This window comes from Passer montanus, unplaced genomic scaffold (assembly GCF_014805655.1).
Source record: "Passer montanus isolate IOZ18808 unplaced genomic scaffold, ASM1480565v1 scaffold25, whole genome shotgun sequence".
Taxonomy (NCBI): Eukaryota; Metazoa; Chordata; class Aves; order Passeriformes; family Passeridae; genus Passer; species Passer montanus.
The window spans coordinates 11,565,137-11,583,837 of record NW_024367149.1 but is presented as its reverse complement, the minus strand read 5'-3'; the positions used below and the strand labels follow the sequence as shown (position 1 = coordinate 11,583,837).

Below are 18,701 nucleotides of genomic sequence, written 5' to 3'. Positions count from 1 at the left end.
CAAAAAGTAACAAAAAACCTCGGGAATTCCACAGGAATTCCAGGGAACTCTCTGGGCTGGAGGTGCCAGGGCTGCCAGAACAGACCAGGCTGAAGCTGCTGCTGGCTGGTCTCTCCTCAGCCACAAAATCCTCTCCAAACCCAGCACCAGCCACCCCCAAACCCCTTTTGCCCTGCTATCCATAAGAATTTCACCATTTTAAAACTCTGTTTTACAACTCCGAAATTTTCTGCTTTATTCTTAAGGACCAACATCATTTTCTGCAGCAAAAACTGAATTCTAGGAGCAAACCAACCCTGTTCCCCCAAACCCAGCCCTTCACCCTCCACCCCCAGGTTGCCTCTGGACCCCCAAACACTGATTTTTTAAAATTTAAATTTAAGTTTTAAATATTGAGGTAGGTCCCTGGAGGGAAAATTATTCACTTGGGAGCATGGAACTCATGAGGAAAACAGCTCTCCAAGAGGAAACACAGCGTGGATGCTCTTTGTGATGATTAAAGTAGTAAAAAACTGCTTGAAATGAATTCTGCTTCATCTGTGCACGAAGATAAAATTTATCTGTGACAGCCTCAGGAGCAGGGAAAGAAGGAGAGGAGGGAAAAAAAGGAAATAATCACCCTTAGGATGGATTTTCCTTTGGTTTGGGTCTGGGGGGTTTTCAGAGCTGGATTTGAGCAGCCTCAAAACATTTTTTTCATGTAGGAAAAGCCGATTTTCATTTATAAAACTTACATTGGTATTGTTTTTAAAGGCTGTGTTTGACTCAAATTGGCTGTAATTTTTTGCCATTTATCCTATTGGTTACAAGGTGCTCATGTGTGAATGTGTAAGACTTCTTTATAGGTGTTGACATTATTTTTTGTGGATTCTTATGGGATGGATCTTTTGTTATGACAGGTGTAACTTATTTTTCTTGGCAATAATAGGTTGTTATGTAAACTGATTCTCATTCTTTAGATTCTTTCTTATGGGAATTAACTAACTGCACTTAGCTAAGCCACAATTTCATAAGGCCTTTCTTTTATATTACTTTTGTAGGTATTTCATGTAAATAAATTATAAATATATAATTGTATGATAATATAACTATATATATAAACATATATTTTTTATATATATATATAAATGTAAATAAATTTTGTCTAAAAATAATGAATTTTTTGTAGGTAACATCACCCTGCCTTAAAATTTAATTTTCTTGTCCTTTGCTTTGCCCAGGACACTCAAACCTCCAAATTCCTCCCAAATTCCTTGGGAGAGCCCAGAAATGTGGGAAAGCCAGGAGAGAACAACCCTGCCTGTGCTCAGCACAGCAAAACAAAGCTCCTGAAATCCTCAGGTACTCCCAGAGGGAAAAGTCACGCAGTGAATTCAATTCTAAGGCAGGTTAATGCTACATCCAAATAAAAATAGTATAAAAGAAAAATATAAAATTGGGGTTGAGTGAGGCCTGCTGCTTCAGCTAAGTGCAGTTAGTTCATTCCCATAAGAAAAAATCTAAAGAATGAGTTTACATAGCAGGGAAAAGTCACGCAGTGAATTCAATTCTAAGGCAGCTTAATGCTACATCCAAATAAAAATAGTATAAAAGAAAAATATAAAATTGGGGTTGAGTGAGGCCTGCTGCTTCAGCTAAGTGCAGTTAGTTAATTCCCATAAGGAAAAAATCTGAAGAATGAGTTTACATAGCAACCTATTATTGCCAAGAAAAATAAGTTACACCTGTCATAACAAAATAACAAACAATAATAATAATAAACAGTACCTCTAACCCATAAGAATCCACCAAAAATAATGTAAAAACCTATAAAAAGAAGTCTGGCACATGCACACACAAGCACCTTGTAACCAACAGAATAAATGGCAAAAGAATTACAGCCAATTCGAGTGAAGCACAAAACCTCGAAAAATGACAGAAATATAAGATTTGCAAATAAAAATCAGCTTTTCCTACGTGAAAAACCTGCTTTGCTGCAGCAGGGAGAACCCCACAGGCCCTAAAGCACATCCCAGTCCAACCCCGCCCCTCCCAGCCTTGGGGCTCTGCAGGTCACCCCGCGCCCGGAGATTTGGGTGTAAATTGGGCATTTTATCAGGGGTGGGCACTCGCTGCCGTGCCAGGGCTGGAGAACCCTTTCTGTGAGGGAACATTCCCAAAAACCCAGCCCAAAGCTCCCTGGGATTGCCAGGATCAATTAGTGCCACTGCTCCTCCTCTCCCAAGACTGGGTCGGGATTCCAGCCACAAACTCTGGATAAATCCCATTTTCCCTCATGTTCCTCCTCTCCAATCCCAAAACTGGGTCGGGAATCCTGCCACAATCTCTGGATAAATCCCATTTTCCCTCATATTCCTCCTCTCCAATCCCAAAACTGGGTTGCGATTCCGCCACAAACTCTGGGTTAATCCCATTTTCCTTCATAGTCCTCCTCTCCAATCCCAAAAACAGGTTGAGACCCCATTGACTCTGGATAAATCCCATTTTCCCTTGCATTCCTCCTCTCCAAATATAAGATTTGCAAATAAAAATCAGCTTTTCCTACGTGAAAAACCTGCTTTGCTGCAGCAGGGAGAACCCCACAGGCCCTAAAGCACATCCCAGTCCAAACCCGCCCCTCCCAGCCTTGGGGCTCTGCAGGTGACCCCACAGCCCAGAGATTTGGGTGTAAATTGGGCATTTTATCAGGGGTGGGCACTCGCTGCCGTGCCAGGGCTGGAGAACCCTTTCTGTGAGGGAACATTCCCAAAAACCCAGCCCAAAGCTCCCTGGGATTGCCAGGATCAATTAGTGCCACTGCTCCTCCTCTCCCAAGACTGGGTCGGGATTCCAGCCACAAACTCTGGATAAATCCCATTTTCCCTCATGTTCCTCCTCTCCAATCCCAAAACTGGATTGGGATTCCAACCACAAACTCTGGGTTAATCCCATTTTCCTTCATAGTCCTCCTCTCCAATCCCAAAACTGGATTGGGATTCCAACCACAAACTCTGGGTTAATCCCATTTTCCTTCATAGTCCTCCTCTCCAATCCCAAAAACAGGTTGAGACCCCATTGACTCTGGATAAATCCCATTTTCCCTTGCATTCCTCCTCTCCAATCGCAAAACTGGATTGGGATTCCAACCACAAACTCTGGGTTAATCCCATTTCCCTTTATGTTCTTCCACTCCAATCCCAGTATTGGATCTGGGGTCCTGCCACAAACTGGATAAATCCCATTTCCCTCATATACCTCCTCTCCAATCCCAACACCGGGTTGGAATTCCTGCCACAAACTCTGGATAAATCCCATTTTCCTTCATAGTCCTCCTCTACCCAAAACTGAGTTGGGATTCCAGGCGCAAACTCTGGGTCAATCCCGTTTTCCTTTGCATTCCTCCACTCCAATCCCAGTATTGGATCTGGATTCCTGCCACAAACTCTGCATAAATCCCATTTTCCTCCATGTTCCACCTCTCCAATCCCAATAACGGATTGGAATTCCTGCCACAAACTCTGCATAAATCCCATTTTCCTCCATGTTCCACCTCTACTGTGAGGGAACATTCCCAAAAACCCAGCCCAAAGCTCCCTGGGATTGCCAGGATCAATTAGTGCCACTGCTCCTCCTCTCCCAAGACTGGGTCGGGATTCCAGCCACAAACTCTGGATAAATCCCATTTTCCCTCATATTCCTCCTCTCCAATCCCAAAACTGGGTCGGGAATCCTGCCACAAACTCTGGATAAATCCCATTTTCCCTCATATACCTCCTCTCCAATCCCAACACCGGGTTGGAATTCCTGCCACAAACTCCGGCTAAATCCCACTTTCCTTCATGTTCCACATCTCCAATCCCACAATCAGGTTGGGATTCCACAAATTCTGGATAAACCCCATTTTCCTTCATGTTCCTCCACTCCAATCCCAATACTGGATCTGGATTCCTGCTAAAACTCTGGATAAATCCCATTTTCCTTCATAGTCCTCCTCTCCAATCCCAATACTGGGCTGGGTTTCCACAAATCCTAGTAAATTTTATATATTTTAAACTGTTTTATATTTTATAATGCAATATATGCAATATTAGATATTTTATATATGACATTTTCTAGTATTTTATATTAATTATATGTATTATATTTTATATTCTATAGTATTGTTTTATAGTATTGTACATTATTTTATCCTATTATATATGATATTTTATACACTGCATTTTATATTATTTTATAATATTGTATATGATCTGGTTTGTATTTTATATCTTGTATTTTACATTATTTTATATGACATGTTACAGTAACATATATTACATTAATCATTCTATATTAATTAATTTAGGGCTGTTTCATGTCCAAGGCCAGGCTGGGCAGGGCTTGGAAGAACCTGGGATATTGGGAATTGTCCCTGACCTGGCTGGGCTGGAATGGGATGAGCTTGAGGGTGCTTCCAACCCAAACCATTCCAGGACTATTTTATTATTATTATTCATTAATGATTAATATAAACTCTAATAACAAGGCACACCTGTAATGGTTTCCATAAATCTAACGCTCTATGTTATTTGATGTATTTATTTAATTTATTTAATTCATTTGTGGGGCTGCTGGAAGTCCTTGGTGCAGCTGGAGCAGGGGCAGGCTGGGAAATCTCATCCTTCCTGCTCCAGTTATCCCAAAATTCCTGAAATCTGCCACTAATTATCCCAACCTCAGCTTTTCAGCTCCTGACCGGGTGCAGGTGGGGAATTTTATGATTTTTTTCCTCAATACATTGTCTAAAAAACAAACCAAACACAAAGACACCAAAGAAGAAAATCAGAATTTAAACACAAAATCCCAAATGCCAATCCCAGAGGAGCTTTTCCCAGTCTGGGTGGGTATGGAATATTTTCCCAGACAATTCAGGATTTAAAATCTGCTTTAAAACAAACTTCCCACTGCCAGCACCAACCCAGAGTAAAGTGGAATTCCCCCTTCCCCATCCCACACCAAAACTTCCTGGGCAGGGCAGGGCAGGAATTCCTACAGGGCAGCCCCAAAATCCCTGGCTCCAAGAATTAAAATGGAAAAAATAATTAAAATGTAAAGGGAAAACACTACAATTGAAAAAATAACATTAAAATGGGAGGGGGGGAAATAAATAACATTAAAATGGGAGGGGGAAATTAATAACATTAAAACAGGGGGGAAAAATAACATTAAAAAGGGGGGGGAAATTAAAATGGATTCCACATCTCCAATCCCACAATCAGGTTGGGATTCCACAAATTCTGGATAAACCCCATTTTCCTTCATGTTCCTCCACTCCAATCCCAATACTGGATCTGGATTCCTGCTAAAACTCTGGATAAATCCCATTTTCCTTCATAGTCCTCCTCTCCAATCCCAATACTGGGCTGGGTTTCCACAAATCCTAATAAATTTTATATAATATATTTTAAACTGTTTTATATTTTATAATGCAATATATGCAATATTAGATATTTTATATATGACATTTTCTAGTATTTTATATTAATTATATGTATTATATTTTATATTCTATAGTATTGTTTTATAGTATTGTACATTATTTTATCCTATTATACATGATATTTTATACACTGTATTTTATATTATTTTATAATATTGTATATGATCTGGTTTGTATTTTATATCTTGTATTTTACATTATTTTATATGACATGTTATAGTAACATATATTATATTAATCATTCTATATTAATTAATTTAGGGCTGTTTCTTGTCCAAGGCCAGGCTGGCCAGGGCTTGGAAGAACCTGGGATATTGAAGAACTCAGTTTTGGGGGATTTCAGCAGCAGAGGCAGCGGCTGGAAGGCCTGGCAGCCCCGCTGCTCCGTCACTGCCGAGCAGAGCACAGAACCCTTCGGAAGCGCCAGGAATTGGCGCCTGCGTTGGGGCTTTGTCCTAAACCACAGAGGGGGGAAATGTCAGTGCACGGGCTGGGAATAAAGAAATGAGGTAAAGACTGGCTGGGAGGGAAATGGAAAAAAAATATATATATATATGGGGGGAAAAAAAATACATATATATATGGGAAAAAATTATATTTTTATATATGGGGAAATGATATAGAGAGATCTAGATATATGGGGAAATGTTATGGATAGTTACAGGTATATAAATAGCATATATATTTAATTTTAATATATATGAGAAAATGTTATAGACATCTATACATGGGAAAAGTGTTTTATGTGTATATATGGGGAAAAATTTTATATATATGGGGAAAATTTTATATATGGAAAAAATTCAATATATATGGGAAAAAAATTATATATATGTATGGGAAACATTTTTTAATATACCTATGTAGGGGAATTTTTTTTAATATACCTATGTAGGGGAATTTTTTTAATATACCTATGTAGGGGAATTTTTTTAATATACCTATGTAGGGGAATTTTTTTAATATATCTCTATATGGGAATTTTTTAATATCTATATATGGGAAAAATGTTATAACAATACGGGGAACTTTTTTTTATATATGGGGAAAATTTATATACATATGGCAAATTTTTAAATATATATATTTGAGGAAATTCTGTATAAATATGTGTAGGAAAGGGGCAGAATTCCCAGTCCCTCCCCTGCCGAGGCAGACGGATCCTCACTGTCAGGTCTGGAGCATCCCGGCACTTCCAGGTCACTGCTCAGGGGAGGAGCTCTGCCTTCCCCTCCTCCCCGGCTTTTCCTTCATTTCCCTCCTCCCCAATCCCAAAACTGCCACAAATTCTGGATAAATCCTGTTTTCCTGCTTATTCCTCCTCTCCAATCCCAAAACTGGATTGGGATTCCTGCCACAAACTCTGGATAAATCCCATTTTCCTTCACGTTCCTCCTCTCCAATCCCAATACTGCCACAAACTCTGGATAAATCCCATTTTCCTTCACATTCCTCGTCTCCAATCCCAAAATCCGGTTGGGATTCCTGACACATTCTGGGTTAATCCCATTTTCCATCACGTTCCTCCTCTCCAATCCCAAAACTGGATCTGGATTCCTGTAACAAACTCTGGGTTAATCCCATTTTTCACCTCCAGCAGCTCTGGGAGATCAACATCAACATTTAGGGCAGGATTTCCCCCAAATCCAGTTTTTAAGGGATAAAACCCCGCCCTGGGGGTCCAAGGTGAGCAGCCCTGACCTCACCTGGAATTTTCCTTCCTGCAATCCCCGGAACAGAGCGAGGCTGGTGAATCACACAGGAAATTCCTGCCTTGGCAGGAAACCCCAAATTCCTGCGTTTGGGCACCAGTTCCAGATGCCCAAGGGCGCATTTTAAACTGGGCTCACCCCAAGGAGGAGCTTTGTCTTTTTTTATTGAGGTTTTGCCTTATTTTTCTGGGTTTTACCACTTTTTCCCCAGGTTTCCCTCCCCCCTTTTTTTTCCTTTAGGTTCTGCCACGTTTCTTTTCCCAGGTTTTGCCTCTTTTTATTGTTTGGGGTTTTTTGTTTGTTTGGTTTGGTTTTTGTTGTTGTTTTTGAACCCCAAACCCAAGAGCTCCAGAGCTTTTTCCCACTTCTCTTCCAAGCTTTCCCCTCCCAAGGCCTCATTCCCACAAAATCCCTCCCTGACAGCCCAAACCCACCTGGATCAGCCCCCCAAAAACATCCCAAAATTCTCCAAGCACATCTTTGGTCTTGAGCGTGGTGGGATGTCCCCACCCCAGCCCAATCCCTGGATCAGGCTCAGCATTTCCTGGGAAAAGAGGGAAAAAATCTCCTCCTACGTCCTCAAAAAGTGGTTTCCTTCCCAGTTCTGCAGAAAATTCCAGCAGATCTGGAAGAATCCGTCCCAGAGGGCAAAGATGGGGATATCCTGCACCAAGCCCTGGCTCTCCTCGGAGCCGAGCGCTTCTGACCCAGCTCTGGGAAATCCCGCTCCTGACTCCCTGTTCTGGGAATTTCCGGGATGGTTTTCCATCCATGACTGAATTCATGATGTTTCATCAAACCTCTGGTGGCTTTCTCAAACAAAACCACCAAATTTTGCCTCCTCAAATCCAAAACCCCCCCAAATTTTCCCAGCTAATTTCCTTGCCGAGCCCCGCAGACCACACCGAGCACATTCAAACAAAGTTTACTGCAGCCAGACCACCTGAAAATGAAGTCGATTTTCAACCAACAAAAAGGATTTTTGGGCTGTGCCCTTGGTGCCTCTGGGCCCAGCAATCCCAAAATGGAGCCCACCAGGGTTAAAAGGTGATTCCAGAAGGATTTTCCCAGTGTGGATGTGAGCGGAGAGTCCCAGACTGGTTTGGGTTGGGGGGGACCTTGGATCCCACCCCAGCCCTGCCGTGGGCTGGGACACTTCCACTGTCCCCAGCTGGGCAGAACATTCCCATGGAATTCCCTGCGTGACCCAACTCCCCAGTTTTGGAGAAATTCCCACTCTGGGAAGGCTCCTCCCCTGTTCTGGGCTCTGGAGGAGGGAAAGCAGGACAAGCTTCTCCAAAGGAAGCACCCTGCTCCCGCCTCCCCAGCACCCCAGCTCCTCCCTGAGCAGCATTCCCAAACTTCCCGAGAGCCTCCAACGCCCTGGAGAGGCAGCAGGGCGTTCCAAAGGAGCCAAACCCGTCCCGTGCCCGCACGTTCACCTCCTCCCGGGGCACCTCCGAGTGCTCCACAACCCCAGGGAGCATCCAAACCCCTCTGGATCCATCCGTGCTGGCATCCCTGGGAGCTTGGAGCCCCATCCCAACCCGGCTGAGCAAAGCCAGGCACTGCAAATCCATGGAATGCTCCTGCCCCTCCATGGAGGTGAGGGATTCCCATTCCTGGAGACACCTGTGACACCTTCGGGGTCAGAAATATCTCCCAAGCTTGGGTTTTTGGGGTGTCATTGGGACTTTCTTTTTTGGGGTATCATTGGGACCTTCTTTTTTGGGGTATCCCTGGGGGCTTTTAGACACCCTTGAAAAACAAACATTTTTCTTGTGCCTCCCAGAAGAATGACAAAATATTCCATACACTGAGCACGGTGTCCATAGCCAGCACAATGGCCCATCCCGCACCCTGCCCAAGCAGCTGAATTCTCTTTTCCCAAGGAAAAGGATCCAGAGGGAATCCATGAGCCAGGCCCATCCTGCTGGCCGTGGGTGGCCTCAGGCCCTGTGCCACCCTCCACTGCCCGCTCAGTGTCCACCACTCCACGGGAAAAGGGATTTAAATAATTAATTACCATGATAATTAAACCCCTTAAGATGCTCACTGCACTGAGGATCTCTGGGTGTTTTGCACAGGTTTAGAAGTTCCAGCTCCAGTTAAGCCAAGCTTGTTAAAACCATTGAATTATTGTATTGATATTAAATCACCCCGCAAGTGTTTCAGGGGGATTTTAGGTTGAAGTTCCACTTTCCCACAAATCCAACCGATTTCCAATTATTTCAAAACTCAAAAAAACCCAGGAATTATTTCTAATTTTCCAACTCCTGTTCTAGGTGTGCATCAACTACTTGGGGAATGTTTCAATAATTCACTTTTTATGAGTAGGATTTAATTTTTTCCCCATGCATGGCTGGGTCATGGAAGTGATTCCATCTCTGCCAGAGCTTGGATCTATCTCCAGTGGTTGGGCAGTGACCAGAGCTCCTGCCAGGCCAAAACCCTCAAGGAATAAAACCAAACCCAAAAAAACCCCCAAACCAAAAACCCCAAATCCCAAAAGAGCCTCAAAACCCCAATTTACTTCCCTCAAGCAGCCTCAAAACGGAATAAATGACTCAAACCAAGGCCTGCACCAGGACAGCTTCAGTCCATCCTCATGGACTCCCCCGTGAGCGCTGGAATTTCGGGAGCAGCCAGGATTTTACCGGCACTCTCCCTGCCCTGACCCGCTCCTGCCGTGGGATGGGTTTGATGTCACGGGCTAAAATTAAAACCCCTTTTGCTTGTGACTCTCATCAGCACCAGGGAGAGCAGGGAAGGCTTTTCCTGGGATCTAAAGCACAACAAAACTCGTTTCCCTCTCGCCAAAGCTCCAACCCCAGCCCAGGAGGGGCCACTCCAGGTGCCTCTGACAGCACCCCAATTCCCAGGCCAGGGAAATCCCCAAACCCTCAAAAACCCCACAGGCCCCGAGGCCTCTCCAGGGGAATTTGGGCAGGGGGCAGCCCCAGATTTCAGGGATTCTCCGGGAAGCAATTCCCAATTTCTGCCTGTCATTCCGGGGAGCTCCCTGGGTTGGAAGAGGCTCCACCAAGCCAGGCCCTGCTGCTGCCACCAACGGGCCAGAAATCCCTGAAAATTCAATAGATTTTGCTCTCCGTGGCTCTGGAGTATCCATTCTGCTAAAATACAATTAAATCCAAGACATCCTTTCCCTGCGTCCTGCTCCGGGAGGAATTAAAATGATAAATAATAAAGGAGAGCTTTACATACGGCCGAGACAGACGACAGAGGATAAAATTCCTGTCATGCCCAGAGGCTTTTCCCACACAGGATCAGACACAGCTCCCTGAAGCATCCTGTGCCTGGAGCCCATATTTCCTCCTCATTCCCTTTTTTTATGCCGAGAAATCCCAACCCAGCATCTCCTCCTCCTGCCCCCGACCTGCATCTCCACGGCTCGGCAAGAAAAAAACCATCTCGAGCTGCCATTCCCTGGTTTCCCACTGAAACGATGCTCATCCGCCCGGGGAAAAGCACCGAACGCATCCGGCAGCCGCACAGCCCCGGCCCCGTGCTGCGTGCGGGATAAAATCGGGATTTCGGGAGCCAAACCCGGGCCCTCCGCGGAGAGCCGGAATTCGCGCAGCCCGAGCTGCCTACACAGCGCTGGGGATGGAATTGCAAATAACCTGGCGGGCTCGGTGTTATATCACCAGCCCGGCCGAGCCTCCGACGGCTCGGGATTAGGGGGAGGGAAGCGCTCGCTGGAATTATTATTATTATTATATTATTTTATTTAGGAAAGGATGGAGCCGCGGGCCCCGCGGAGGAACGCGCCCCGCTCATCACCCACCTTCCATCATGGTGGCAGAATTGCATTCCTCAGTTTCCCGGGAGCCTGGAAAAACGCAGGAGAGTGCGGTGGCCGCTCAGCAGCGCTTCCCGGGCGGCGGCAGCAGCAGCAGGAGGAGGATGAGGAGGAGGAGGAGGGCGCGGAGGCCGCGCTAGGCGCAGGCCATGGATGCTGCTGCGCCTGTATCCCCGGGCCGGCTCGGCGGAGGATGCTCGCAGCAGGGAGGGCGAGCCGGGCTCGCCTCCCGCTCCTCACATGCGCGCTCGCTGCCGACACACCCCCGGCAGCGCTCCAACCTAGTTCCCAGATTATTTTTTTATTTATTTATTTTTTTCCCCTCCTTCCCCCCATCCCACCCTCCGTTTTCCCCAAAAGCAGAGCCCCTGTCCGCACCTCGTGACGCACTTCCCCTCCCTCAATCCCACTGCCATCAATTCCCGGCCGCGGAAAAGGGATCGATCCCGGCGGGAGGGGGCGGCGGGGACGGAGCCGGGCCCTGCTGCCGCCGCGGGGACAGCTCCGAAAGGAGGATGCGGAGAAATCCCTGCCCGGCTGCTTCCAGCGGCGCCCGGGAATTAGCCCCGCATGAAGGGAGAGCGGAGCGGGGAACAAAAGAGGCCGGGGAGGCGGCGGGGGGGCTGCGAGCGCTGCGGCCGTGCCCGTGTCCCCGCAGTGTCCCCCCAGTGCCACCTGCCCCGTGTCCCTGGGATGCCACCCCCGGCACCAGCTCCCCCCGTGTCCCTCTCCCCTTCCCAGCCCGTCCCGGGGCCGGGGGGGCTCAGCCTGAATTACGGGGATCCCGCCTGGTTCATCCAAGAAAATGCGGGATTTAAAGCGTCCCTGGCAAGCCCGGCTGTACCCAGCTCCTAAAGTCCCGGGTTTTTTTCCCCCTGGCAGGAAAGGCGTTCGAACCCCCCAGGATTCTCCCGGGACCCTCGGGACCGGCCCGGGCTCTGTCCCCACAGAGCCGGGACCGGCCCCGCTGCCCCCGGAGGAGCCGCCGAGCCCCCGTGTCCCCCTGGGCACAGCAGCGGCGGGCTGGGGACAGCCGCTGTGGCTTCTCAACGTGACCGCGGAGCGGGGATGGAAAGCTCCCTGCTGCCGCTCGCCCGCTCCAGCGCCCTCGGGATCATCCCGCAGCCCCACGTGCTGCCAGGATTCCTCCCTGCGCGGGAGCAATGCCCGCCTCGTTATCCCATTGAAAAAAAAAAAAAAAAGCTATTTTTCATTAATGACAATCAAATTTTTGCCCCATTGAAATAGGAAAAGAAATTTAAATTTAAATTTTAAAAATAAATAAAATAAAATCTATTTTCCCTCCCATTTAAAAAACGAATCCAAAAGCCCAGCACCTCCGAGGGTCTGGATAAGCCAGTGAGGGAAGAGGAGCTGAGCAGGGTCTCTGCACCCAGCCCTGCCCCAGCTGGGGAATGCCACGGCAGGGCCGGGATTACTGAGCAGATGGTCCTGTAATCCCTGCGAGCAGCTCCTGTGACCTGCCTGCCCCTCTGCCAGCGCGGGGACGGAGCCCAGTGCCCTCGGGAATGCTGAGCTAATCCCAGGCCGAGCACAGCCCCTGGAATGCTGTCCCACTGTCCCCTCAACAGCCAGGAGCCAGGCTGGCACACGTGGGAGACATCCCGCTGATGGACGGGCACCTTCCCTGCCCAAATTCCTGCTGGACGCACCCGAACAGCACCAATCCCCCAAAACCCACGGGCACAGCCCCGGAATTGCCATCCCTGGCTGGAAGGGCCTGCAGCAATGGAATGCTGTCCCACTGTCCCCTCAACAGCCAGGAGCCAGGCTGGCACACGTGGGAGACATCCCGCTGATGGACGGGCACCTTCCCTGCCCAAATTCCTGCTGGACGCACCCGAACAGCACCAATCCCCCAAAACCCACGGGCACAGCCCCGGAATTGCCATCCCTGGCTGGAAGGGCCTGGAGCAACCCCAGGGGAAGGGGTCCCTGCCATGGCAGGCCCGGATGGGCTGTAAGGCCCTTCCAAGCCTGAATCTGGGCATTCTGTGGTGCCACATCCAGAACAGAGCCAGTGCCCTTTGCCCACAGCTCCAGAGGGCTGAAATTCCTGCGGCAAACAAGGGGAGCCAGGATTCCCCTGCAAACCCCTTCCCAGGCATGGACACAAAAACCCTTTCCACCAAATTCCAGCACCGGGTCTGGGCAGCCCCCAGCACACCTGGGGATCCTCCCAGGCAGCTCCAGCTTTCCCTGGATCCATGGATGGCTCAGCCCTGGGAAACACGGGGCCTGCCCAAAACTGCCCCTTCTGTGCCCAAAACGAACCCCACAAAGCTGCCCCTGGAGCTTCCCAAGGAACCGTGCCACAGGGAGAGCCTGGAGCACTCCCGTGTCCCTGGGGCGGGCAGCTGCCACCACACCCCTGTCCCCGAGGCAGGGCCGGCATTCCCAAAGGTTGGAATGTGACTTCCAAACGCCCCCCGGCCCCACTGAGCCGCCTCAAGGACAATTCCCATGAAAAGCCCTGGAAACCTCCAGCAGCTCCCGAAGGAGAGGCACGAGGAGGAGCTGCCAGCAACAGATGAAGTCAAGGGCCTGAAGATTAAAAAAAAAAAGGGAATGGAAGCGGCAGAAAGTGAGTCACGGAGCGCATTACTCACTGCCGGCAGTCAGCCGCGGCTCCATGTGACAGCCCGAGCGGCGCGGCCCCGCGGCAGCGCCGGGATTTGCTAAATAAAACCCATAAACCCCCAATCCCCGGCCTGCTCCGGGCAAATCCCCCGCTCACAGCAGCCAGGCTGTGCGCATCGCCCCTTCCATGGGCCGGGATTAAACCCGGGTGGGACCGGGCTCAGCGCGGGGCTGATCCTGCCGGGAGGGGCCGGAGCTGCGGCAGCGCGGGATGGAGCTCCCGGGAAATCGGGAGATTGAGCCTTTCTCCTCTTCCCTGTGAAACTGGGACAGGGACACCTCCCACTGTCCCAGGTGCTCCAGCCCCAGTGCCCAGCCTGGCCTTGGGCACTGCCAGGGATCCAGGGGGAGCCACAGCTGCTCTGGGAATTCCAGCCCAGCCCCTGCCCACCCTGCCAGGCAGGAATCCCTTCCCAACATCCATCTAAATCTACCCCAGGTACTTCAAATCTACCCTGGGATACTCCAGAGTATCCCAGCAGGAGCAGGGCTGGAGAAGAGCACCAGGAAAAAGGAATTTCTGATGGACACACTCACTGCACCCGCAGGATTCCTGCTCCAACCCCCAAAACCCCACCACAACCAGGCCCAGGAGGGAGAACAGCACCAGGAAAAAGGAATTTCTGATGGACACACTCACTGCACCCACAGAATTCCTGCTCCAACCCCCAAACCCCACCACAACCAGGCCCAGGAACACCCCAAATCCCAGAGGAAGGTCCCTGCACGCCCCACACTGGCTCCCACCTTGCTCTGCTCCTGCTCTTCCTCCCCAGCTCCAGGATCAGCCCCGGGCCCTCCCTCAGCCCTGATAACCAGGGACTAATCAGGATAATCAGCACCACCCCGGTGGGCACCAGGTGCAGCTGCCCCGGGTGCTCCAGAACGCTGATAATTGATTCATCTTTAATTTTGGGGGCAAGGAAAGGCCTTCGGGAGCACTGGCAGAGCCTCGTGCAGGCCTGGGGGGCTGCAGGAGCACCCCCATTTCACAGCACGGGCCTCACCTGAAGAGTCATTGAGCCATTTTGGGTTTGATCCCTGGAATGGGCTTTAGGATGGGGATGGATCCGTCCCCTGTGCCCCCAGGATCAGTTCATCCCCCTGCCCACACCATTCCCGTGGGCTTTGGTTCCCGGCACTGGAATGGAGATTTGCCTCCTTGAGGTAAAATTTCACAGCTGTGTAAAGAAACCCAGAGAAACAAACGCTGCCCTGACATAACCCAGAGCTTCAGAAATGCCAGTGGAGCCTGCCATTAAAATTTAAGGTGTCTTAGGGTGTCCTCCTGGTCACCTTTGGGCCTGTCTGCTCGGGCCACGGCGAATAAAGAACATTGAATTCTTCTTAAAATTGACTTTTCACAAGAAAATAAAAAAATTAAAAAAAGAAAAAAAAAACCAACATGGGAAGGGGGCAGAGGTGGGGGCGGTGCTGGGGAACATCTGGGGCAGCAAGGGCAGAGGGAGCCCTGGAGCATCTGCCTCCAGCTGTGCGGGATTCCAGCTGTGCGGGATTCCAGCTGTGCGGGATTCCAGCTGTGCCCGGCTCCAGCTGTGCGGGGATCCAGCTGTGCCGGGATCCAGCTATGCAGGGATTCCAGCTGTGCCCGGCTCCAGCTGTGCGGGATTCCAGCTGTGCGGGATCCAGCTGTGCGGGGATCCAGCTGTGCTGGTGATCCAGCTGTGCGGGATTCCAGCTGTGCCCGGCTCCAGCTGTGCAGCCCGCGCTGTGCGAGCGTGTCCCCGCCGTGTCCCCGGAGCGGCCATTCCCCATTCCCGGGGCATCCCCGGCTCCGGAGCGGCCCGCGCCCTGTGCAGCGCCGGGAGCTCGGCAGATGGAGCTGTGCAGCTGCGCAGGGCCGGGCCGGGCAGATGTGCGGGCCGGACAGATGTGCGGGCCGGACAGATGTGCCGGCACCTCGTGCTCCCCCGGTCCTGCCGCCCCCCCGCGCCCCCTCTGCTGTCCCCAGTGTCCCCGGCAGTGCAGGGACAGGGGTGGGGACGGTGCCGCTCCAGGGTGGCAGAAATGCCCTCAACAGAGCTGGCAGCAGGGCTCGGGGACAGGGGCACCTCGGGAATGGGAATTCTTGGGTTTGGGCTCCTCGGGTCACCCCAGAAGGGACATTTGGGAGAGCTAAAGCACCCAAACCCACCTTACACCCCATCAGCCAGGCCACAACTGCCCTGTCCCCGTGTCCCGCAGTGTCCCAGTGCCAGGCTGGCATCTCCCCCTCCCACGGGAGCTGCTGCTGCTGCCGGGAGCCCTCGGCCCCGTTCCAGCTCGGATGAAATCTGGGCTCTGTGCTCCTGCCCCAGCTCCTTCCTGTTTTTGGCTGCAGAGCTGTCAGAGCGTCACAATTTCACTGCTCCTTGCTCATCCACTGCAGACCCAGGTGAACCCAAATCCCCTCGGCTGGCAAAGAGCTCCCGGCACCCTGCAGACCCTCGTGGCTGGATCGGGACCTGGAACGCTCCATCCCAAGCAGAGGGACACGGGGCTGTGCTCCAGGATGGAAAGACATGGAATCACTGAGGCTGGAAGAGCCCTCTGAGGCCACCACTGGCCGTGTCCCCAAGTGCCACATCCTTTAAATCCCTGCAGGAATGAGGACTCACCACTGCCCTGGGCAGCTGTTCCCACATCTGGCCACCCTTTCCATGAAGAGATTTTCCCAAATATCCAACCCAAATCTCCCCTGGTGCCACTTGAGGCCATTTGGTCCCTGGTTCTGGCTCTGTCACACATCACTGGTGAGCCCCACTCATCCCCAACTCCCATGGAACGAGGGAAAAAGGAGATGGAAATGCAGCTGCACCCCAGGAGAGCAGGCTGAGCTGGGAAAAGCTGCAGGGCTGGTTGATTATTTTATTTCTCTGCATCGCAGTCTCTGTGAACAAGGGTGACCTCGGGTCAGAAGTTTCCTGGCAGTGGCAGGGGCTCAGTGGGACCCTTGTCCCCCCTCCCTGGGAAGGGCTGGATCTGCTCCCACTGCTCATCCCTGGGGCTGATGCCCTGGGTGGGTTTAGGGCTGGTGGAAATCCCCCTGAAATCCCTCAGTGGGAAATGATGTCCTTGGGGACAAGGCCAGCTGTCGCTCAGGGGCTCTGGTGACATCTGTGGTTAGTGGTGGCAGCAGGGAGGGGACAGATCCCTGTGCATCCCTGCACATCCCTGTCCCGGGAAGGAGCAGCCCCCGAGCTGGGGTCCCTCACCTTCCACCCCACACACAGCAGGAGCTGCTGGGAGCCCTGGAAGTGACCTGGGGACCACCAGGGAGGGCGGCAGCCCCACCAGGTCCACTCGGGAGCCAGGAGGAAGCTCCACATCCCTGCTCCCCCTTCCCGTGCCGAAGGAACCCGTGCCAATCCAGCTCTGGACGGGAGGGCGGTGAGGCTGGGCACTGCAATCCTCATCCCCCGAGGAACGGCGGGCGCTGAGCCAGCCGATCTCCCAGCACCTGAACTGGGGTTTGCACCCTAAAACCAGGGGGAAAGCAGGAGGGTCCGCTGGGTTTGGAGGTGCGGCGGCCGCTGGAACCTTTCCCGGCCGCTGCTGCGGGGAGGGAGCAGGGAGAGGCGGCTCTTCCCGGCTCCAGGCTGCCTGCACCCCGGGGAAACTGCCTGGCAGGACTGGGTCAGGAAGGGACAGAGAGAGGGGAGGGGGCACGGGCAGGGCACCCCCGCCCCGGGCACCCTCTCTGGCACCCCGGCCCTGCTTCACCCGCAGCCCCGGCGCTGCTGCTCTCTCCCGGGTTGTGCTTTCCCCCCAGAAGTGCCGGTGCTTTTCCAGCCCAATCATCCCTTTCCCATCCCTTTCCCATCCCTGCACATCCCGGGAGCCGCCCGGGAGCCATGGGCAGGACGCGGCTGCCACAGCCCAGGGATGTGGGAAGGATGAGCTGGGGTGAAGGGGGGATGGTTTAAATTGAAAGGGGAGAGATTTAGGTGGGATACTGGGAATGAGGAATTGTTCCTGGCAGGGTAGGCAGGGAATAGAATTCCCAGAGCAGCTGCGGCTGTCCCTGGATCCCTGGCAGTGCCCAAGGCCAGGCTGGACACTGGGCCTGGGGACAGTGGGAGGTGTCCCTGCCACGGCAGGGGTGGCACTGGGTGGGCTTTAAGGTCCTTCCAACCCAAACTAATTCTGAGATTCCGTTAATCCACTGAGAAAGACAAATCACTGCTGGCCCTTCAAGGAGTTTCTACCAGGGAATTTTCACCACGAGTCTCAGAGGTTGAAACCCTGGGAAAATCCCCCAGGATCCACTGGGACAGCAGGGATGTGACAGAAGGTGGCCTGGCAGCGGCTGCCCCGCGGGGCGCTGGCTGGGAATGCAGGATGAGATCCACACTTGTTTTCCCGTGGCTTCACTTGGGAGCCAGCGGATCCAGGGAAAGCCAGCGGAGCCCCTGGGGACACCGCCGGTGTCACCCGCGGCGAGGGCGGCACCGGGCCCCGCTCTCCTGCCCTGGCACAGGATGTTTTTTACTGGAAAGTCGCTTGTTTTGGGTCAGGCCGGGACATGAAAGCTCCGGCGGGCCGGGCCGTGCGCGGCCAGCGCTTCCTGTCTGCGCTCGCCTTCCTGTCGCCTCCGCTGCCAGCGCAGGAAGGACGAGGTCCCAGGCGCCCCAGGAACACTGGCCGTGCCACCAGGAATCTCCTCTGCCCGTCCTCAGGAACGGCTCCACCGGCACCACTGGGAATGGAGGCTCTGGGGCTGGACATGGAGCTTCTGGGCGCTGGCCGTGGAGATTCTGGGCTTGGGACATGGAAGGTTCTGGGTTTGGGACATTGGAGGTTCTGGGTTTGGGACATTGGAGGTTCTCGGTTTTGGACATTGGAGGTTCTGGGTTTGGGACATTGGAGGTTCTGGGTTTGGGACATGGAAGGGTTATGGGTTTAGGATATGGAAGGTTCTGGGCTTGGGACATTGGAGGTTCTCGGTTTTGGACATTGGAGGTTCTGGGTTTGGGACATGGAAGGGTTATGGGTTTAGGATATGGAAGGTTCTGGGTTTGGGACATTGGAGGTTCTCGGTTTTGGA

The 18,701-nt window shown here is 51.7% G+C and overlaps 1 protein-coding gene across 7 annotated transcripts in view; it reads right to left on the bottom strand.

Moving 5' to 3' along the window:
- SGIP1 (SH3GL interacting endocytic adaptor 1) overlaps positions 1 to 14,429 on the bottom strand; it is a 52,299-nt gene extending 37,870 nt beyond the window's left edge. For 6 of the 7 annotated variants that reach the window (XM_039711677.1, XM_039711681.1, XM_039711680.1 and 3 more), the window contains exons 1-2: positions 14,402 to 14,429; positions 10,979 to 11,274 (exon numbers count right to left, since the gene is read on the bottom strand). In XM_039711677.1, the coding sequence (XP_039567611.1) occupies positions 10,979 to 10,988 (10 nt within the window). In that variant the 5' untranslated portion in view covers positions 10,989 to 11,274; positions 14,402 to 14,429. The remainder of the gene's footprint in view (positions 1 to 10,978; positions 11,275 to 14,401) is intronic. The other variant, XM_039711678.1, reaches the window with a different exon arrangement.
- Between the last annotated feature and the right edge of the window lie 4,272 nt (positions 14,430 to 18,701).